This window comes from Euprymna scolopes, chromosome 43 (genome assembly GCF_053919585.1).
Source record: "Euprymna scolopes isolate OS-2025 chromosome 43, ASM5391958v1, whole genome shotgun sequence".
NCBI classification, from domain to species: domain Eukaryota; kingdom Metazoa; phylum Mollusca; class Cephalopoda; order Sepiida; family Sepiolidae; genus Euprymna; species Euprymna scolopes.
This window is the reverse complement of record NC_136524.1, coordinates 63467526-63492026: the sequence shown is the minus strand read 5'-3', so window position 1 is coordinate 63492026 and position 24501 is coordinate 63467526. Positions and strand designations below refer to the sequence as shown.

At 34.0% G+C, this 24501-nt stretch overlaps 1 protein-coding gene across 1 annotated transcript in view; it reads left to right on the top strand.

The window, feature by feature from the left end:
* Positions 1-23373, top strand: part of LOC145268369 (uncharacterized) — a 90149-nt gene extending 66776 nt beyond the window's left edge. The window contains exons 15-18 of the mRNA XM_080123919.1: positions 5985-6117; positions 8079-8221; positions 17217-17396; positions 23005-23373. Coding sequence (XP_079980045.1) covers positions 5985-6117; positions 8079-8221; positions 17217-17396; positions 23005-23253 — 705 coding nt within the window. The 3' untranslated portion in view covers positions 23254-23373. The remainder of the gene's footprint in view (positions 1-5984; positions 6118-8078; positions 8222-17216; positions 17397-23004) is intronic.
* The last annotated feature ends 1128 nt before the right edge of the window (positions 23374-24501 follow it).

Genomic DNA, 24501 nt, shown 5'->3' with positions numbered 1-24501 from the left:
CATGATTTGGAAAAATTTGATTATTCATTTAAAATATTTAATTATAAAGAAAAATTGAATAAATTTAGAATTTAGGTGGAAATGGTATGAAAAAAAATTGAAAAATATGGGGTTCAGTAAAAAAAAATGCTGGTAAAAATGGCACAAGTGAATTAATAGAAAAAAAATGATACAGAGCTAGAACTATTCAGTAAAAGAAAATTAAGATTGTTTAGAAGGAGCAGGCTAAGCTCCCTCCCCAGTGCTCAGAAACTTAGGTAATGGAAAACTGCACAATTTTAGCAAGGTAATAAAATAGGCAACTGTGGAATAAATATTTTTATTTTAAAAATGTTTTATCACTTTTCATCCCAAACAAGGCACAGTGCCATTTTGATGTAGGGGGCTACTATCAGGGACATAAGTTGCAGGGATACTATGTAGGGAGTTGACCAGCAAAATGTCTGTTCACACTACACTTGAACTTCTGCATGTCAGTACAGTTGGGGAAGCAGGAACCCAGAAGGGAATTCTAAAAGTGTAGCAGTTCTGGGGAAGAAAATATTAGAGTAGAAGGCTTTCTTATATCTAGGGATCTCTACTGTGTAGGGGTGGGACTTGGCTGCTTGTTGGGTTTAATGGGAGTATTTATGTTGAGGGGATACAAGGGCTTGTATTTCGGCGAAGCATCCACCATTAAAGTACTTGTAGAACAGGCAGAGGGATGCAACATTTCGTCAATGGGACAGAGTTTGAAGCTTAGATGACAGTTCAGGACCTATCAGGTTGGCTACTCTTTTTCGAACCCTGTCAAGGAGTGAGAGATTAGTAGTAGATGCACCAGCTCAAATGTAACAACAATACTCCATACATGGGCAAATGATGGCCTTATAGAAGTACAGGATACTTTCAGGCATAAGTAACTTTCCAGCATGGTAGAGAGAGCCCACCTTCGTAGCAGCCTTGGCAGAGCTTTCAATGTTCCCTGTGAACATTAAACTGAGAAGTTTGAAAGAAGTACTTTCAGGTAATGTATCTTTAGCCATAGCTGTTAGTGGTAGAAAAGGTTTCTTGTAATTATTGAAGGAACCAAGCTTAGTCTTGGCAGTATTGAATATAACCATCCATTTATGTCCCCATTCCACTACAGATTGCAGGTCTTCCTCTAGTGTTTCTGCTATTTCCTTAGATATGTGTTCATTTGTTTTACCTTTGTGCTTGTTATAGTGTGGTGTCATCAGCAAACATACCCATCTCAGAGACAACTCTATCAGGGCGGTCATTTATGAATATTAGGAATAATAAAGGTCCAAGAATCAACCCCTGAGGTACACCTGCATTTATATTATTATTTAGATGTACGACCATCGAGGACAACCTGGATTCTTCTTTTATTTCATAAGGATTTAATTATGTTACGTATTTGTCTAGTTATACTGTATGATCTGATTTTCATGAGAAGACCGTCGTGCCATACCCTGTCAAAAGCTTTAGATATATCTAGGGTTGCTGCCCTCCCCTCCCCTGCTTTACTTTATCCAGTGTATGATATATACGTTCAGAGACTACAGTTAGGATATCTGCTGTAGAACGGGCCTGCCTAAATCCATATTGTTTGTCAAACAGAAGTTTAGCAACTGTAAGGTGATGGACTAGAGCTTGATTAATTATAGACTAAAATATTTTGACGAAAAGAGGGAAGGGGCTAATTGGGTGATAATTCAATGGGTCAGTTTTTTTTTTGCCAGGATTTTTGTAAACTGGTATCACGGAAGCAGTTTTCCAGCAGTCAGGAAAGGAAGATTTATTAAGGCATTTGTTGTAAAGTTTGGATAAGATTGAAGTAACTTCAGCAGAGCATTTTTTTAATAGTACAGCCGGGATGAGATTGGTCCACATGCTTTTGAGGTGTCTAGGTTTTTTTTTTTTTTTTAATGATATCCTTCACCTGAGAAGGGGTGATTTTGCTGGGTCTAATGTAGAGTTTGAAGCAAAGCAACTAGCAAGAATATTAACCTTCTCAGTTGCCGTGCAAGCAACCTCATGATTTTTAGATATGGGGGGGAATTGTTGATTGCCCATTATTTATTACACTGTTGTAGATTTTTCAGAAATCACGAGTTCCTAAGTTCTGCGCTTTAATGTGTTTTCTGTTGGTTTCTGTGTATTCTCTCTTAGCTGTTGGTATTTCTTTCTTACATTGATTGAAAATAGATTTTAGGGCTGTTCTTGGGTGAGAAATAGTTTTAAAAAGAGGAAAAGACTACTTTTCTCGCACTACAAAAATAATTATATTTAAATTTGGTAGATAATTAAATTTTATTGCATTTGGTATAAGTCCTTTGTTTTTGTTTTTACAATTTCTCAATTAAGTATTCTGCACTCTTACCAAGTTAGTAAATATGTATTTTAAAAAATATGCGGAGGGGCAATTAGTTCCTATTTAAAAGTAAATGTAAGAGAACCTAGCCTCCTCCTCCTCTGCCCCTCAAAAAACTTAGCAAAGTTAATTATTTTAAAATATTAATTTTGATATTTTAGGGGAGAAGGAAACTTAACCTGTATTTATAACTAAATGGGATGAAGCCTAGTTTGATCCTTTTAGATGGAAAAATGTGACACAATATACAGATCCTAATTGAATAATTATTATCAGCAATAAGGCACATATGCTGATAATATTTATTAAATGTATTATTATAATTATGCAAATTATTAAAAATTTAAATTTTCTATTAATTAAAATGTTCCTGGCACTTCAAAATGTACCTCTACACATCTAAAAACATGTATTATAAATATTATCAAATATACTTTTGTGTCCATTCTATTCATCATTTTCAATCTTAATATTTTTCATCATTTGATAGTCCATGCATCTCATCAAATGCTTCTTGACCTTGATAAGCAATGATTCATTGGTGAAAAAAAAAAAAAGAGAAAAAAAAATTTAACAATTCAAAACCAGGTTTGAAGCTTTTTATGGACAGTAATTTTCTGTGTTTAAAAATACTGCATGGATATAAAACAAGAGATGTTTGCATCCTTATCTGCTGTTGGTGCTCGGAAAACTTATTTATCTTCTATTTTTGAGCAATTATTGAGACTCCCAAGTCTCTCATGTTGGATATTTTTTCTTGTTCTCACATAATTGTAGATATAGACTGTTTCATACCCTCAAAAAAGTTCCAGCAAAAACCTAACAGCTAGCAATGGTTCTCTCCAGAATGTGCTGCTGCCATTGCGCACAGAAATCACTTTTTCCATTGCTTCCAATGTAATAGATGTATGGAGACTAAAGCCACGTTCAGGACTGCCAGTAACCATTGTAAAAAGAAATAAAGAATGCAACTGAGTTATATGCTCAATCCATCAAGTCCAAAATAGCTGAGCAGCGGCTTGGTTCCCACCAGTTTTGGCAAATAGCAAACAGAATCCTGAACAGAAGTGTGTGCTCTATCCCAACTATCATCAATGGACCTGAGGTAATCTCGTCAGCTTTAGACAAAGCCAAACCCTTTGCCAAGAAGTTTGCAGCTAATTCTACCCTTTGCGACTAAGGCCGCCAACCCCCAATATTTCCTCCTGTATAAGAAAACATACTATGTGATATACAAATACCTGTATGTGATGTTGCCAGGCTAATCAAAAACCTTGATTCCAGTAAAGCAATCAGCCCTGACGGTGTTCCAATTATAGTACTCAAAAAACTTCAACCAGAACTAGCACCCATACTTACAAAACTGTTTAAATGTTGTCTTAAGGAGAATTGCTTCCCTGGAAAATCTCATCAGTATGCCCTGTATTTAAGAAGTCAGGTGATCACTCCTCTCTCTCTTAGTACAGGCCAGTAAGTCTCCTGTGCGTCATGAGTAAGTTGCTGAAATCTGTTAAATAGAGAAGTAATCAACCATCTCAGCAAAAATAACCTTAGTGACACACAATATGGTTTCCATTTTGCTAGATCTACAGCAGATATGCTTACAGTAATATCTCATAGGATTAGCGAATCTCTCGATGGAGGCAACCATATCAAAGGCCTTTGATATAGTATGGCATAAAGGTTTACTTCACAAGATCTCCAGCTATGGTATAGCTGGAAATATCTTCTCAATTATTAAATCATTTCTCTCTGATAGGTTCATAAGAGTAGTAGTTGATGGGCAAAAATCAGAAGCTCACAGTATTAATGCTGGAGTCCCTCAGGGGTCCATCCTGGGCCCAACTCTTTTCCTGATCTACATCAATGATCTTCCAAATCACATCCTTACATCATTTGTAGACATTTATGCTGATGACACTACCATCTATGGTAGCACATCTAAGACTGTAAACAACCAAGTTCTCTCCGATTCTCTCTCCTCTGAGCATGTGGTACAATGAAGAAAGGAGTGGCTGGTTACTTTTAATGCATCTAAAACCAAACTTCTATCTTTACTTCATCAATGTTCTGATCCCCATCTGGCATCAATTTAAATGAATGGCCCTCGTCTTGAGGAGGTGTCATGTTTTGCCAAGCTTCTGGGCTTGACCTTTACTCCTGATCTGAAATGGAACACATACATCAAATCTGTTGCCAAAGCCGTTGGGAAAATGGTGGGATCCTTCTATCGATCCAGTAGATATCTCATTACTGATGCAATTCTCTATCTATATAAGAACCAGGTACGTCCAAGGATGGAGTACTGTTGCTACATCTGGGCAGGAGCTGCTAGAAAGGACTTGTCTTGCCTTGATAGAGTTCAAAATAGACTTCGTAGCCTTGTAGAAGATGTCCTTTTCTCTTCCCTGCAACCTCTATCTCACAGAAAAGATGTTGCAAGTTTGTCTCTGCTGTATCGTTATTTTCATGGAAAGTGCTCGACTCTATGGTCTCCTCTCGCCAAACTTTCACAAGAAACACTCATCTAGCTGAAAACACTATCAATAATTCCCTCCACTCTTTATCTGTGCTTAAACCTAAATGTAGATTCCATGAACAAAGCTTCTTTCTTAGAAGTGCACACCTGTGGAACTGTCTTCCGTTTTCCTGCTTTCCAGCTGACTACAATGATTGTCTTCAAGTCCAACGTAAACAAGTTCTTGATGAGCCGTTCCACTTAAGTTAACAAATTTACCGAATTTCCATTACTAATGATTACTATATTGTCCAAATGACTACTGTACATTCTTAACCCTTATCCTCGAGTGGTCTCTGGGCCTTGATAAGTGGTGATGCCTATGTAAGAAAAAAAACAAAAAACACTGGACACTACCTTGTTTTTTAACTGAATAAATGCTTTAAAATAAGTTAAAACACTGAAAACTTAGCCAGCTAGGTAGAAAATGGACACAGAACAATTTATTATATCTTTTTTAAAACAGTAAACAAGTAAAAATATTCTTAAAAATATTATGGAGGAGGTGTAGTCTCTTTTTAAAAACTATCTCCTTCATGAACAGTTAGAAAATGTGTTTTGAATCAATATTTATTCAATAATGGCCCAGTTTTCCTACCTAGCAAAAATAGACGCGTTTTCCGTGAATGAGTTTTCCTAAATTCGTTTTTGACAAGAGTCAACATGTCATGCCTTTTTGTAGTTATGTTGCTTCTTTAGCTCTTTAATCAATCTTCCATAGTCTCGTACCATGCTTCTTAGTACCTGGGATTTCTAGATGCATTGTAGAATTGATTCATGAAGTGTCACACTGTACATTAGCTGAAGCACCTGAGACAAAATATCTGTAATCCCAGTAAATAAATAAAGTTTCTGATGAAGCATGATTGATGAGATCCTTTTATCCAGTTTACAGCTGCACATCCACCTTATCATTGCACGATCATTGCACCAAATTTTTTGCAGGTGGGAAGTGTTTTTAAGAAAATAAAAATTATAAAAATGAATTAAGATTGCTGTAGTAATTGTTTAGTTTTTATTATTTACATATTTATTATGCAAGTTTCCTTTAAAAAAAAAGAATCCAGCTAAAATTAATATAATTATCATTTTTTTAATATTTTTCAGATGTCTTTATTAAATGTCAACTCCAATTCATCTTCGGCGGATACTTCTCTACTGTCAACAGCCCCAAAAGCAGGATCTTCTCCGCCAAACATATCTACATTGTTTGATATATCCTTGTCTGATGTTCCTATGCGTAAGTATAAGCATTTTCTTTTGTATATTATGATCTTTTTCATTGAGAATTATTCTGTTTCTTAACTCTTCACAAATATCCATGGAGTTCTCTCTCTCCATTTAACACCACTTTTTTTTCTTTTCTTTTTTTGTTTTTTTAAACATTTTTCAGATTTTACAAGCTCACTTTTCAGTTCTAACTGTTCAACAATTCAACCGTCTTCAAATTTCAATCTGCACAATTCTTGTCAAATCACTTGCTCCCAAGTTTCCTAAGCCTTTGCAATGGTTCTTCTCACTTTCTCTAATAAATAATTACATATAAATATTTAAAAAATATTAAGAACTTAAGTACAAGAACTTTTACTAATCCAAAATGACTTAGTTGTTATAAAATAACCCAGAAAGAGTTAATGTGCCATGGGAAATAATAAATATTATAAAATTAATTGAAGCAATCTAAACAGATTTTCACTATGAATAAATATTTGAAGATCTTAAAAACAAAATATAAATTCTGAAGTAAATAACCTAGAAATGGTTGTCTTTAAATAAAACCATCAAACATATGAGAATATAGGAACTGCTCCTACTTTTAAAATTAGAACTGCTTTCCTTCTATGCTCCCTCTTTTTTTTAACCTCAATAATGCTACTCTAAATTCTGCTTTTTAAAAAAAGTTTGTTTTTTCCTAGGGATGAAAAGACAGTGAATTTTATGCTTCATTTGGAATATTTTTCTATTTTTCCAGATTAGTGAAAAAAAAATGATTTTTTTTTTTTAAAGATTTTTAGAGGGAACTGATTGTTTTGAATAAACCAAATGATTTTTTTAATCCAAAAAAGGGCTCATAATAATATCCTTCTGGCATTATCAGTTAAAATACTTTCTACAGACTTTATGGAACAGAGTTGCAGAGTCAGAAGGTATAAGGTCTGACTTCAGTTCTTAAACCCCCTCCCCCCCAAATTGACTCCAAACCCTCATCATCCAGTAGTGTTGGATTTTCCTAACTCTCTTCATAGATGCATTGTGAGTCTTCTGCTAGTTGTTTGATGTAGGTTCTGTTTTAGCATCCACAAAACATTGCTGATTTCATCCTTAGCCCTCTAGCAATCACCAGCAAATTTAGTTTTTCTCTCTCTGATCAGAGCTGAAACTGGAGGAATGTGTTCATAGAGTTGCTCTCGTGTGAATTCTGCCACCAACAGATGTTGATAACAGCTCTTAGCACTTTGGTTTACATTTTGCAGTATTTTTTATAAGTCTAGATGCAACTTCCATATACCAGAAATGATGTAACAGTGGCTTCAAATCATGTTTTATTTTGTTGGAAAATTTGACTTAGATTATTTTCACCTTTTCCAGTCCTTTGTAACTTTACTGGTATCAATATTTTTTAACGCGTCCCATTTAGAATTCCAAAATATCTGACTTGACTCCTTATTGTAAACTTAAAACTCCTTATTTTAAAATCTTAAAATATTCAAAGTGTCTTTCTATCTTTTTTTTTTTTTCTTTTTTTTTTTTTTTTTTTTTTTAGATTAAAAAACATAACTTTGGCTCCTTCAAAAACCACACACTTTGACTCCAACATTGACTTTTCAAATTCGTCTTTGTTATCCTTTCTTTCATTTACTCTCTTCATATTTTCAAATACACACCATGGAGTTTTGAATTTTGTTTGGAAAATGTACTTGGTCATTTCATCTGTTTCTCCACTTGATTTCTTCTTTCAATAACACAGTTTCAGAAATCAAATCTTTAGTTCATTAAATATATTCATTTATTTGATTAACAGTATTGTAGCAATTTTGAATGTTCTTTTTGTCAGTCAAAAAAATTAGTTTTAATGTAATAAATATCTTTCTCAGTAGAAATATCAGTTTATTATGAATTATGCCTACAAAATGTTTTTTAAATGACTAAAGCATATGTCGAGAGATTGTTTTTTATAATTATTTTTTTTTTTTCTTTCAGCAATGTTAGAAGGATCTGAGTCAAAAGGTCCAATAATCAATAGTGGCCTTGTCACACCACCTGTACACAATGACTACAGGATGCAAAGTCCATATAATAGTCCATTTAAATTTAATTCAGATAATAACTGGATGCTTGGGGAGGTAAGTATGTATTTATATATATATTAGTAATGGGACGATTTCAACATTTTTTTCCAATACAATTACCGATTCTTTCTAAATTACTAATTCTGATTCTTTCTAAACCTTAAAAAATCTAGCAATACCGTTATTGTTTTTTATTGTTCTATTTTTGGATATCGGTTTTAGTTTCACTCATAGTTTAAAATCAATAAATATTTATTATTTTAATAGTTAAATGATATTATCAGCAAAGGAAAATTAAGCTTTCAACAAAAACAAACAAAATAAGAAAACATTTACAAGAATTAGTTTTGGCATAAAAAAAGGCCACATTTTTCTGATACCGATTCCGATAATCTAAGTTCAGATTTTTTTCTGATTTTTTTATCCCAATTCCATATATAATATAATATACATATATATACAGTAGTGTCCAAAAGTTAAGGAACGATTGATCATTTTTTTTAATGGCTTCTAACTTTATCTATGAAAAAGAAAAAAAAATTTTTTGATGAATTTTCCAATGTTTAATAATGGTAGTTAAAGGAAAAAAATGTTTTTAATTTTTTATTTTAATACATATTAGTTTTTTTTACATATAAATAAATTTAATTAAATTACAGGCGTCCAAAAATTAAGGAACAAGGGAAATTCATTATGAAAAAATAAAGAATCCTTTCAGTATTTAGTGAAAAGCCCCTTGTTTTCAATCACACTATGGCATCTTTTGCTGCAAGACAGAACCAATCGTTCACATGTTATAGGTGAAATATTATTCCAGGATGTTTTTATACATTCCCATAAATCATCAAGATTTTTTGTTTTTTTTCTGTGATCTTATCACCAATAATTTTCCAAACATTTTCAATTGGATCCAGGTCTGGGCTCTGAGCTGGCCAATCCATAACGCAAATATTGGATCTATTTAGCTCTTCCAAAACTATTTTTGCTTTATGGCACGATGCGTTGTCTTGTATAAAGATATCAGAATTAAAAAGATTAGGTGCCACATGTTTTCTAATCAATTCTCTGTACATTCGGGCATTAACTTTTCCATGAATTCTCACAAGCGAGCCAGTTCCTCTTGAAGATATCATGCCCCATACCATTATACTGCAGCCTCCAAATTTTACTGTACTTTTAACGCATTTAGGGGACAGTCTTTCTCCATTTTTTCTTCTGACATGTGGTCTTTTGTCTGATTCAAAAAGATTAAATTTAGATTCATCAGTAAAAATCAGGAAGATTAAAAATAGATGATGGAAACGTAAATGAGTAAGAGTTAACAGTCGGTTTTTACATATATTCATTTATTTCTCACAGAGATGGCTTGTCAAGATAAATATAAAAGGATATAAGAAACCTGATACATAAAGGGGACAATCACAAACATTACCAACAAAAAGTTGTTAAAAAGCTGTGTTTCAAACACAATTGAAAGTATGCATAGCATCTGGGTAAACAAATAGAGAAATATGACTTGGAGCATGTGGTGCAATGCGGGGATGGGATGATTACTTTTAATACATCTAAAATCAAGCTTTTATTTTCTCTTTTACCACAAACACTTGGATTCTCATTTCTTCCCAATTGAAATAAATGGCTCTCTTCTTGTAATGACTTTGAAGAATTGATAATAATTAAAACAATACAATGATATACTTACAATAGTATATTTACAAAAGTGCAGAAATAATATCTACAGTAAGTCTACATTTGATACTGTAGCTATGACGGCTACCATTAACTGACTCAACATTTAGCCATAGTGTCTGGAAGAGTTCATCTATTCCTGAAATAGTGTAGATAAACATCACACCATAACATTCCTTGAGAAAATTACCTTCTCTAAGTTCTTAGGACTGACTTTCATCCCAGACCTGAAATAGAAGACTTACATCAAATCCGTTGCTAAGGTTGCTGGAAAAAATGTTGGATCATTTTACTGTTTCAGTAAGTATCTCACTTCTGATGCCATTTTTTATTTGTATAAGAGCCAGATATTTCCTAAAATGGAGAACTGTTGCCTCAAATAGCACATCAGATTTCACCAGTAGAAAAAGGAGTCACTCATTCTCCAAATGCTCAAAGAGACATTAAGAAATATTAGGGAGTGGTTACATTAATATAGAGTGAGCGGGGCAAGATAAATACATGGATAGCTGAGAAATAGATGAGTGACTTGTTCAGTTAATTAGAAATTATTGTTGATTAGGACGATTTAAATGGAATTTTTTTTTCAAATATAACACAATCCCAAAACTAAATTATATTTTAACATGCTGACTGCCAGTGTTTTCTAGAAATATGTCAGTGGTGGGATAAAAAATGTTTTTGTAAATTGGCATAATATTGAAGCTATATATATACTAAAATTGCATTTTCTCTTAATTTTAAGATTTTAGCATTTAGTATGCCGATCAAGTAATTACTACTGACTCCTACATGTAGACATACAAAATGGGTTTCAATAAGAAAAGAGATTGAAATATTGCCAGGAATCCTACTGTGGATGGAAATGGATCGAAAAAGGTCTTATTCTATCATATTAGAGTAATAGTCCACTATACAAGAACTCCACTTTTTCTAAAATAATTTGAAATATTTTTAAATTACTTCTAAACTATTTCCATTTCTCCAACAAGAAAGACATCATAGAAGGAAATAAATTATGAAAGATGCAGCCCTTATTAGATATTCTCATTAGAAATTTTACGTCCATATATACTTTTGGAAGTTGTAATCTATGAAGATGGTTATGGAGTTCCAAAGGGTTGCATCCTCATCAAATAGCCACAAACGTAACCGGAATAAAACTCCAAGGAGTGTTCACTGGTATGTAAGTTTAGTTCTAAGTAGTTCCGATTTCAGAACAGCCAAGAAAGTTCAGTAGTGTGGCTTTGATCGCCTATATGCTGACAGGGTTTGATGCATGACTCTGGTTATTCCTCTTTTCACAAGTGGTCTGTAACTAAAAGAACAAAAAAGAAAAGAAAACAAACTCTAAGTCTCCTGAAAATAGGGGTTATGCAGGCTGCAGTCTGTATTAGGGTAGGTGCCCTTTCCGCTTGCTGTCTCCTGAAAGGAATTAACTCAAGTGGACTGTTTCGTTTAGTGGTTAAGTCACAAATTTCATAGATAATAAATAAAATAAAACTCCAGTCATCAGTTCTTGTTTTTACAAGGATTAATGTTTAAATAAAATTCTTGCTTACAATGTTTTCCTATTATAGAGTGGAATTAAATGAGGAAAAAAAAATGCATTTTTTTAACAACGCAAATATTTTGTCACGTGTAATAGTTCATTCAGAAAAAGAAAAAATCTATCTACGGTATATGTTTTGTTTCTTTTTTCTCTTGTGATATTCCCATCGCCTATGGTCAGTGAGAAGGGTGGTTAGCAGGCAGCGTGGGTGGTGGAAATAGTTCAGACTCTGTCTACCCTACCAACTTGACTGCCAAAATTCGCTCTAACATACCTTCTTATAACTAGGGAGTAGGGATGGGCTGACAAGGTCTGAAATCCCATTCAGCCAATCAGTCTCTGCATTATCAAAATTCAATTTATCCGGATTGGCCAATTTGGTAAAATAACTTATGCATACTAATCAAGTAACTTTCCATCGAAAGCTTCTCATGCTGAGCAAACCTTGGGGATTGACTCTTGGGTCAATACTAGTTCCCAAGTTTAGACAAAACAACATTAATATTATTTTCTCTATTTCAATGGGTTCCTTCACAAAACAATATTATTAAATATTATCAATCCCCAAATCTGTTTAACTGAATTTATTTTTTTCTTATTTTGATTTGAGTCATCAACCAAACAAATGGAGTCAGAAAGGCAATTGGGAATTGCTCACATAATAAAAGCTCTTACTCAGCCCCATTTTAACCATTATTAATGTAAAATTCAATCACCACAAGTGTTTGAGTCGTAAAATGACATTGTTGTCAATGAAACCCTAATTCCCTAGAGAGGAAAATTAAAATTCTGTCAATTTATTTCGAACAAGGCTCATAAATATGGAATAAAACTCTTTAAACTCTGTTCACTGAAAGAGTTTACATAGGGAGGTAGGATAAGTGGAGAAAATTTGTGTCTACAATAGGGTGTCTACAATAATTGTTGGCAGCCTTGGTAATGAAAAGAAGCTATCAACAAATATTGTGCCTGTTTTACAAATATTTTAATGGAATTTGTTCTGATAAACTTGTTGTACATATCCTTGACAAACCTGCTTAGCAATAAGATCTCACCCCTTCACTGTTGTTATCCCTAAATGCCAGCTATTCTAATAGTTTCTTCTCTCGAACAATTAAACTTTGGAATTCCCTTCCTGCTGCCTGCTTCCTTGGCTGTACTGATATGCAGAAGTTTAAATTTAACATAAACAAACATCTTGTTAATCTTTCTTAGACATGGCCCCAAATAGTAGCCCCTTATGTCCAAGTGGCAATATGCTTTGTAAGGGGTGAACACGAGTAAAAAAACAAAAACAAAAAAACTTTGAACTAAATTGTAGAGGTTAGCTTCCAAACATTTGTGTTTTTTTATTATTATGCTGAAAAAAATATGGAAGTTTATTGAACAAAATAATACAAACTTATTTTTTGACAATTTTATTTCTGCAACATATTTCTTTTAATAAAATTCCATAATTTTTTTTTACATCGGAATTAATCATTATAAAAAAGACATGATTATTTGAAAGCTAAACTCTTCAATATATAAATATATATGAAATGCATCGCTACATTGCCATGGTGCATTCATTTTGGCCACTGGCCTAGTGGTCGCTATTTTACTGGGCCGGCAATGGCTCTCAGTAACAGCCATAGTTTTTATTGTTTTGTTTACAGGGGGGGGGGGGCACACTTCCACCAGGCATTGCCTGTACATGGGTCCTGCTAGTTTATTTATAAATGTACAGTTTTTTCTTTTGTGTCATTAATGTTTTTCCCCAGTCTAATTCAAGTTAAGTTATTATTTGTGGTAATGGATGATTTACAATTTAATGCTTGTCTTTTACCAAATTTGGTATGTACAATATTGTATATGTCTATGCACATAGAAATAATCCCATCTTAAAGAAAAAGAGCCGATATAATGGGCCCAATATAGGGTTTTAAGTTTTCTTTCACAAAAATAAAATCCAACGTGAAAACTTTAGCAAATGAAATTTAGGCTTGATTACCAAATTGTGTTTACAGCAGGTTTATATGTTGCAAATCTTAATTATTTTTTATTTGCTATTCAAAGAAAAATCTAGCTTGGTCTATGGAATCATATTATGAAGATTCAGTGTTGTTGAAATAAATTTTATATGAACAAGTTCAACTATCATGTTATTTTTGCACTTTTTTTTTTTTCTTTGTCACAAAGGAGTCCTCACTTATCAAGGCCCAGAGGCCACTCGGGGTAAAGTGTTAATGAGTGTACAGTAATCAATGGGGCAATATCATAGTAATCGTTAGTAGTGGGAATTTAGTAAATTGGATTACTTAAGGGGACGACTCAGCAAAAACTTGTTCATGTTTGTCTTGAAAATGACCATATTGTAGTCGGTTGGAAAGCAGGGAAACAGAAAAGTTCCACAGGCTTGCAGTTCAAGGTGTAATGGGATTTTATCAAGGGTTTGTCTGATCTAAGAATTATTTAGCATTACAAGCACATGCTGTATTTCCGTGGACATCGGCAATATTATATATCTAATGTATTTCAACAAGTCATATCTTTTATTTGTGGGTCAACTTTTAAAAGAATTACATTGATGGAAAGAGAATAGAATAATTATTCCATTGATGTCAATTTAGTTTTCTTTTATGCGTTCAATGTTTTTATGCTCAAAGTTAAAAATGAAAAAACGGTAAAAAAATGACAGCAGGAAAAATGAAACTGTTTTTTCAATGTTTACATTTCATATGTTACATTTGGATACATATGCGCAGGGTCAAATTTGATTGGATATGGCTGAAATTTTACAGGCTATATAAGAATAGAAGTCCATCTCTACTGGACTTTGATTTATATTTTTATGACCACAGGAAGCAAAGTTACAACCGAGCAAAGTTTACAAAGAATATTTCATAATTGATGCAATAAATCTGTATACATCATCCATTTTCATATAGATAATAGTTCCAGAATTATTTTCATGTATATTTCATGTAAATATTTGATAATTATTGTGTGGAAATTTCTTTTAAATGTTATCTTTTATAGAAATTTGAATGTACTTAATGGGAAAATAGCTTGCTATGCGCTGACCAGCGTTTTAACGAGTTTCATTTGTATTCTCTTAAAAATAAAAAACTGTTTTTTCTGCTTTCAAAATGAAAACAGAAAAATCAGTTTCATTTTTTATTCTGAGTTTGTCAATTTAAAAAAATTATTTCAGTTTTTCAAATTTGATTTCCAAACAATACTATTTTGTTGTTTTTAACGCTTTTAGTACACATGCACTAAAAGCGTTAAAAAACAACAAAATGTGCTAAGTACATGCGTTTCTGTTTTCATTGTATTTATAACGTCTTACTTGTACTTAAGGTAGAATTGTATTTTTTAGTGGTAAAAAAAACAAAAAGAAATGTATAACAAATAAAAAGTACTTGTGCACATGCTCCTCTCATGCTGAAATAATAATGTTATTATTTAGAAACCCATTCTTAACATGGAGAAGGAAGGGTGTTTTGTTAACTATTCTGTACTTTCACCTAACAATTAAATAAAATATATCATAAAACTTGAATTTATTTTTAACTCATTGTCAAGATCATTTTTTTGAATCTATAAAACAAACCCGTTTTTTTTTAACTGAGGATATCTAAATAATAATAATAATAATCAGGCGGTTCGAAAAAATTTCATTTTGATGCATTTTGTAAATTTTTACCTTGTTTCTACCTTAACATTTTTCTTTAAAATGACTACCTTTTCAAGGTTTTCGGGTATGCTGAAAACGAATATCACATTTAAATTTTCCACAAGTAAGTTGCTTTCCGAATATTAAGCAATGTCATTTCTTATGTTATTGCTGGTGACCATCTTGGTATGTGCGTTTGCGCATAGTTTCACAGGGTTACATTTGCGCGCTCGTGTATACCAAGATGGCCACCAGTGATAACATGAGAAATGACATTACTTAATATCCGGGAAACTACTATTTGCAGAAAATTTAAATTCGATATTCGTTCTCAGCATACCCTAAAACCTATAAAAGTAATCATTTTAAATGTTAAGGTGGAAACAAGGTAAAAAATTACAGTTTTATTTCTTTGTTTACATAGTTGAATTTTCAGTAAAACAACAGAATAGAAATGACAAAAATTACCATCAACTGGTGAATATATAGTTGTTGCTTATCAGGATTCCTGGTATCCTGGTACTGTGAAAGCTATATCACGGATTCATGTAGAGTACGATTTATAGTTACATCTCAGAAAATAGGGGTAAAAAATAGGCGTATATTTTGGGCCAGATAGAGAGGATTTACAAAATTGAAAATTGGACTGGTCCCAAAATGCATAAGTTCTGGTCAACTATGGTAATTTCCATCTTTTACAGAAATTCAAAATCTATATGAAAAATTTTCTTTGATTTATTTCTGATATTAATTCATATCAACTCAATTTTTTTCTTTTCTTTGAGGGGAGTAGTAAATACTGGCCATGAATGCTCTTTAGGCATTCAATAGCTACACCCCAAATTAAGCTCTCCTTATTCTCAATAAAGCTATATTTAAATACCACTATAATACTTAGTTTTGTACATAAATAGAACGCACTGTATGATACCATGCGCCAATTTAAAAAAAGTTGAAATTTGTACATATTAATTTATAATTCATGGCTTATGGTAAAGTGATATATCAGATTTGACTGCATAATCAGAAAGAGCACAATTTTACATAAGCGTGTCAAGTTTCATGAGAATAGCTTGAAAAATAAATAAATAGTGGCAAAATTACCAAATTTCTTGAAATGTTGAGGTCCGTAATTTAGCCCACTTTTTCTTAAGAAAAATGGCATTAAAATTCTCATAACTTTTGAACTACTGATGGTATTTGCATAATTCAAATGGCTTTAAGCATCTTTTACATAGCTCTTTTCATGCAAGTTGATAAAATAACAATTATCTAAAAAGAAAAAAATCTACTTGTAATGCTAAATTATTGTCTTTTACCATGAGATAACATTTTATTTGTAAGGATTTTTACTTATTCAAAGCCTGCATGTTTATAAAATTTTAGTTATAACTATTAAATTTGGCTTCTAGCTCAAGGTAAAATGTTCTAATTTCCAACAAACTTTGAATGGTTATAATTCAGTGGCTACTATCAAAATGAATTAATATCATTGTTCATGCTTTACAAAGATCTATGTGACCACATCCAAAGATTTTAGATACAATGAAAATAAAATGAATTGAAATACCATCACAAGGTTTCTTTTTTGTGTCAAATATTTACTTTTTGGTGTGTAAGCTTCCCTGCACTGCTCAGCTTTTCAGGCTAAGTATCGGCATCAGCATCTGTTGTGTGATCTTAATAGGAAAGCCATGTCTTTTGTACTGTCTTCACACCTTTTCTCCATGGGTTCTGAAATACATTAATCTCTCATTTTATTTTATTTTATTTTTGTCTATTTCTTCGTGACTTCTGTCTCTCTTCAGATAGACATATGACACCTCTTTCTAAAACCTTAAATGAGTTTAGGAGGAGTAACTGTCTTTTGTTCTCACTGAACTAAGTTTAATATATTCAATATATTCTTCACATTATAAATGAAAAAAAAATTTCATCCTTTTTCTTTTTAGAAAACAAACATAAATGGAAATATTTACATAAATCTAATTTAAAATACTATTTCAGACTTAATCATGACAGACCACTGAAATTGCCTTTTCATGTTTAACTATGAGAGACAGATGGACACACTCTCTTATACACATATACAGATGATTAAAAAGAAAAACTGAAATTATTTTTGTTTGTTCTTGTTATAATTTTAGATAGGTGATATATCACTTGGTAGTCTTTTGGGTGATTCACCAATCAAAAAGAATCCCTCTTCTGACCTCCAACCTCATGTGATCAGCACTACTAATAGCAGCAGCAACAGTAGCAGCAGCCTTACTTTAAACAGTCTCTTTAATGATTGGTCACGTGATTCTTCGACATCAAAGATGGATGTAAGTCAACAAGAAATTCTATTATTATTATTTTTTTCAGTCATTAGAAACACTTTATCTTCCTAATTTATTAACAATGTTGGAGACACCCCTCGATGGGATTAATGGAGTACCGGTGCACGCGAGTTTGAGTTTGGCACGCGACCAAGGCAGTCGGATGCGAACACCCAACCGTTGAGGAAGAGTATTGCTCCACCTGTTTTTGCCTGTAATATATGTGAATACATGTTCGTTCTTAAAAGTCCTGTGTTCCTTCGTTCTTATTACCATTTAACCCCATAACAAATGGCGACGACAAATTCGACTTTCAAACGGGTTAACTCCACAAAAAAAGAACAAAATTCTAATTGACTTCAAAAGAACTTTGGATTTACAAAGAAGTCGGCTGGCAATTACATTCTAAATACAAAAATTCTAAAAACAAAAAGAAAACGAACACAAGACAAAGTTATTGACGCAGTTGTAAGTAATCTTTTTGTCTCTATATTTAAATTGGAAAGAACTGTGCTTAACGCATTTTGTTAGGCCATAAAAGTTAGTTTGGTTGCTTATTGAAAGAAGAAAAAGAGAAATGTTGGTCCAATTTTCACCACGAGAACAATTCTATTGTAAAATGTCGACTGTTTATTTGTATGCAAATTTGAACATTTTTTTTTAAATGAAGTGAAAAGTTTTTTTTGCCTTTGTTTTGTGCAGTTAACTTTATGCAATATTTTAAAGGGAGAGAAATGTTCCCCCCCCCCTTTTTGGTTTTACTTGGATTAAAAGAAAGATACTTTTCCTTGAGTGGAATTTTCTGAAATATTCTATGTTTAACTGTCGGTTCTAAAGTGAACAACCCCCCCCCCCACACACACACATAAAAAAATAAAAACAACCATTTTGGTTAACTTCCAGACAATTCCAAAAGTATTTTTTATTCTTTTGCAACTGTATTGTACCACAGTACTTTTTTTTTGTTTTTGTTTCGCAAGTAAAAATTTTTTGTCCACCCTCATATTGGGTTATCTCTAAGTTTTTTTTACCAAGAAGCAAGGGATAAATTGCTCCCTCTTCATATACACACACTCAAGGAAAGGACATTTTCTTTTTTTATTATTATTTTATCTCTCTTCTCCAGTCAAAAACGGAAATTTTTTTTTCATTTTTCATGCGTTTAGAAAAAAAGCTATTAAAAGTAGTATTAATACAGCTAATCAAGGCTCAGATGGTCCAACAGCAGAAAGCGGAGGAAAATTTAAAAGAACGTGACAAACAGCTCCAGTTACAATTTCAAGAGAGGCAACAAGCATTGAAGGAGAGAATGCTACTTCAACAACAGAGACAAGAAGAACTATTGTTAAAAATATTTGATAGAACGGAACCCAGGGACGACAGTTTTGCTTTTTCCCAAAGTACAATATGGAACGCTATAGAAACATTCAACTACCAACCGGAGGTGGATGGGGTGTTTGACGCTTTCTATCAGAGATATGAGGACCTATTCACCATGGATTGTCAAGAATGTAGCAACGCTAAGAAAGTTCGCCTACTTTTGAGGAAATTAGGGACCACAGAACATAGCAAATTTGTGGATTATATTCTTCCCAGGAAGGCGAGTGAATTGGAATTTTCTGAAGCGGTCAAACTTTTATCTGAACTGTCCAGCCCAAATTCTATGCTCTTTCATAGAAGATGAAAATGCTTTAACCTGCAAAAAAGCAACGACGACGATTACCTAACCTTCACGTCTGTGGTAAATAAACACTGCGATGATTTCCGTCTATCTGACTTATCGGCAGATGACTTCAAGTGTTTAATTTTTGCACAGGGTCTAGTCTCATCCAAAAACACTGAGATTAGATGACGTGTTCTCTCTAGACTTAAGAGCAAACAGGGCCTCGCCCTCCAGAAGTTGGCCGAGGATTGTCAACGGGTAGTCTGCATAAGGAACAACTCGAGACACGTCAAAAAGTCAGGCGCAACATTCATTAGTAGGACGACCTTCAGACTGGAAATCACCCCAAAAAAGCAAAGCTAGAAGTAAGAAAACGCAGGCTACACCTAATAAGTACCACCCAGTCACAAGACCCGGATCCCCTACAAGCCTGTGCTATCGCTGCGGCGGGAAACATTGGCCGAGTCAATGTTTTTACAAAAATAAGTACTGCAACGAATGTGGCAGGAAGGGACACAAAGCGACCCAGTACAGGAAGAACATGGTCAAGGAACAGCGTCTGACAGACTAGATTTGACTTGGATTTGGATAAGAACCAGCGCCAATATGTCAAAGTTAACATTGCAAATAAAACTATGCATCAACAATTGGATTCCGGATCAGACCTATCCATCATTAACCTTTAGATGTGGAAAAGGCTAAGGAAACCAACCATGCAGAAGACCAACAAATCAGCTTGAGCTGTGACAGGCGATAAAGTGGAATTTGAGGGAGAGCTCACACTCCCGGTGACCTTAAATGGTGTTACTAAAAAAGTGAAAGTGTATGTGCATAGGACATCCAAAAACCTGTACGGTACTGACTGGATGGAACTATTCGAATTGTGGGACCAACTTCTGAATAAATTCTGTCATAGGGTAGAAGACTCATTTACGGAAGCGCAACAACTGAAGGACGAGTTAAAAGAGGATTTCCAGAAGTATTCTCATCAGGACTAAGGAAATGTACAAAGGCTATAGCAAGATTCGAACTAAAAGAAAATACTCTGTTTTCAAGAAGAAATGAAACGCCCCATTAGCAGCAACAGAGAAATCGAAAAAGAAAGCATCAACAGAATCTGCCAAAGGAGCCAAAAAAATTGAAACTGCAAAGCCGGAAGCTAAAAAAACCCATGCCAAAAGAATTCCCCAAACCAAAGCAACCTAAGGCTCAAGGGACCCCAACAGATGAAGCACTTCAACAATTTCTACAAGTGTATAGGATTACACCCAACCCAAACACATCAACAGCAGTCTCACCTGCAGAAACAATGTTTGCGCAGAAAGTGAGATCTGTTTTTGACAAGCTCTTACCCAAACAGTTAAGGCCACTAGTGACCACATATGTACCCAGTAAACGTTTCATACCAGGTGAAAGAGTGTTTTTCAGAAGTTATAAAAACAACACATCATTCTGGGAGGTGGGTACAATTACTAAGAGAGTTGGTGACACGGTATGTATCGTCCAAGGACCAACATATACCCACAAACATCACCAGAACCAACTAAGATGTTGATCAGTTGAAACCAGCGACAGTCCACTATTGAAAGATGAGCCGATAGACACTGTCTTCAAAACTTTGGATGTTGAACCTCCTCAACCAACACCTGAACTATAGTGGTCGTTCCGTAAGAGAAAGTTTACCAAGCCATTGATGGTAAACCCTAAAAGAAAGAGGTACTGCCAGCTTTTATAAACAAAAAGCTTGGGAGGGGGTGTTGGAGACGGCCCTCGATGGGATTAATGGACTATCTCATGATGCCACTTCCTCTGGTAATGTCACTTCTGGTATGGAGTACCGGTGCCCAGCAGTCTGAGTTTGGCATGCGACCAAGGCGGTCGTGTGCAAACACCCAACCGTTAAAGAAAGGTATTGCTCCACCTGTTTTTGCCTGTAATATATGTGAATAAATGTTCGTTCTTAAAAACCCTTTGATCCTTCGTTTTTATTACCATTTAACCCATAACACTTAAGTAAAAATGATTAATCAATAGTAAAAAAAAAATGAAAAATAAAAACAATAATAATCTATGTCATTTAGAAATGAAAAATATACTCCAAAAATCATAGACAGTATAGAATCACATCAAAGACAGTGTTACCTCGGATGATAGCTAAGGAGATGTCCTAGAACCTCTAAGCAGTTTCACGAGGTTTGTTCCTACACGTGGTTACTATCTGTCTAATGTCCAAGCAAACAATTTATCAAGAGCAAAGACCCCTGACTTTTGACGGAGATATACTGGAAAATGAAATAATCAGTAAGTTGTGCATGTTTTCCTGGTTTCAGCATAGAGGGCTGCAATATCAGGATTCGTGTGAAGGGGTCAAAACAAGTGATGTCTCCTATGACATTTTGTTAGACGATAATGTGTAACATTTGATTGATGGATACTATCATGGCATCAGTTCCAGATGTACAATCATATTACTATGCTACCATTGCTTGGGAATATATTTTTAATGAGTCATCACTTATAAAGTCCTAAAAGCAACTTGAGGATAAGTGTTAATGAGATGGACTTCATAAATGACCTCCCCGACAACATTGCCTCTGAGATGGGTATATATGCTGATGACACTACACTCTATGGCAGACACGACAGGAAGACGAATGAACACATTTCTAAAGAAATGGCAGAAACACTAGAGGAAGACCTCCAATCTGTAGTGGAATGGGGACAAAAGTGGTTGGTCGCGTTCAATGCTGCCAAGACTAAACTAGTTTCATTCAATAATTACAAGAAACCCTCTCTACCACCCATAGCAATGGCCAACGACTCTTTATCTGAGAGTCCATCTTTCAAACTCCTTGGCCTAACGTTCACAGGAAACATGAGTTGGAACAATTACATTGAAGGCATTGCCAGGGCCGCTGCAAGAAAGGTAGGCTCTCTCTACCGTGCTAGAAAACTACTAACACCCGAAAGTATCCTGTACCTCTATAAGGCCACCATTCGCCCATGTATGGAGTATTGCTGCCACATCTGGGCTGGTGCATCTGCTACTAGTCTCTCGCTCCTTGACAAGGTTCAAAAGAGAGTCGCAAACCTGATAGGCCCTGAACTGGCATCTAAGCTTCAGCCTCTGTCCCATCGACGAAATGTTGCATCCCTCTGCCTTTTCTACAAGTATTTTAGTGGTGAATGCTCTGACGAACTGCAATCACTTGTGCCCCCACGACGCGAGCACCCTCGACAAACCCGACAGGCTACTAGATCCCACCCCCACACTGTAGAGCTCCCTAGATGTAAAAGATCTTTTTACTCCAATAGTTTCTTCCCCAGAACCGCAAGACTCTGGAATTCCATTCCCGGTCCCTGCTTCCCCAACAGTACTGACGTGCAGAAGTTCAAGTGTAACGTGAACCGACACCTTGCTGCCCAAATCCCTACATAGTACCCCAGTAGTTGTTGCCCCTGATAGTAGCCCCCTACACCAAAGTGGCAATTTGCCTTGTTTGGGGTGAAAATGTAATAAAAGTAAAAAAAAGAAAAGAAAAAGGACTGATTGTCAGTTTATTTATGAAGGATATGAGAAGATTAAAAATGATTAATGAATGAACAAAATGTGATTGTTTATAAGGATGGTTTAACAAGCATTTGACATTGGATTTGAAGATAACCATGTTGTATACTTCAGAAAAGCAGTCCCATGCTAATGTAACTTCTGTTTGCTATTAGCAATTTTTTAAATTTTTTAATTACTAAATTATTATTTATTTTTGTGTGTGTGTGCAGAGGGGTAGTTTGCATAATTTTATTAATATAGAAATTACTTGTTAAAGAATATTAAGTCAAAGTCAAACCTTTTAAAATTTCAACCTTGGTGTGTAATCATTTATTTATCTTTTATGTATTTTTTCAAACTCTGTTAAAAATTGTTTGAATAATTTCCTTTTCTTTTGTCAGTTGGACACCACTCTCCAGATTATTATGAACGAAAACAGTTTGGACTATGTGAGCAAATTTGCAGAACTTGCAGAGAAGGTAGCTGCATCTGATGGAACTGTTGCCAATAGTAATGCTGCTGCGGCTGCTGCAGCTGCAGTACTTGCTGCCACAAATACCACGGAAAATAACGATGAAACTGCACAGGATAATGTTAATTGCACGAATGCAGATGATTGCATAGCAGATTTAAATAGCAACTTTCATTGATCCATTTGTAAACTAACCCATTTTTATCTTCAGTTTGTATAAATTTAAGTGGAATTTTTGGCAATTATGAAAGGATAACGCATATTTGTCTTTATATTGCACATAAATTATTTCTTTCAATTTTTTAATTTCTTTAATTTTTCGTTTGATGAGTATTTTATGCATTGACTGTAAACAAAGAACAAAATGAATTTTTCATATTATAATGCTTATAGCTTAAAGCAAATTATATTTTGTTATTTATATATTTTAACTTTTGAACGGGTTACATAGGTAGGTAATGACAACAGTATTACTATGTCTAGTTGGTTGTTTTAATGGAATTCATTTGGGAATATAATGATGACTGTTACTCAACTTAGATGTTATTTATAAGTTATTGAATTTAATAGTCAGTGCTCAGCTATCTGTCCAGTTGGTCTAGAACTAAACTGTGGTCAGAAACCAGTGAATTGGTATATAAGCAGGCTGGGATGCTCCAGTATACTTAGATAGGCAATTCTATTTTTTGCATTTTTATTGGCTGCCTTGACTGGATACTCTATTAAATAAATATTACTTCATTCAACAAAATGGAGCCCTTTCATCAATAAGGACCATTGAGTCTATAAATTGTATTAACTTTCTCTTCTAGTTGCTAGGTTGCATGTTCATAGATTGTAGCAAAACAAACTTCGGATACCTCCTTATAAATATGACCTCTAATTTAAAGTAGCCTTTTATGTTTCAGTAGCAATGTGTCCCTTGTTTGGGGCTGAATTATTAGCTAATTAAAAAAAAGTAGTTATAATAATAATACATAAATTATTGTGCAGCATTCAGGAGATAAACTACAACTCCTCAAAAGTGCACCATCTGTTATACATATGCTATTATATTGTTGTTAGGGAAATAAACAGTATATGAATCATGATGTAAATGTGTCTGAAAGTGGGAGGGAGTATCAGGTGTAGTGAGGGTCAATTTCAGGAAAAAATTTTTTCGTAGATTTTAAAAGATGCAATATACTGAAATTTATTTTTGGTTGTGATTGAAGAAAACGTGAAGCTGTATTGCCTTGTTCAGGAATTAAACTGATGAACTGACAGTTATTCCCGTTAAGAGAGTTTCATGTTTATTACATCCACTCCTCCCATCACTTTTTGTCGCACTCACATCTGCAATACATTATGTGCAGATACACGGAGAGATGCATAGACATATCACCAACCACCACCCACACACATATTCATAAATTAAAGATAAACC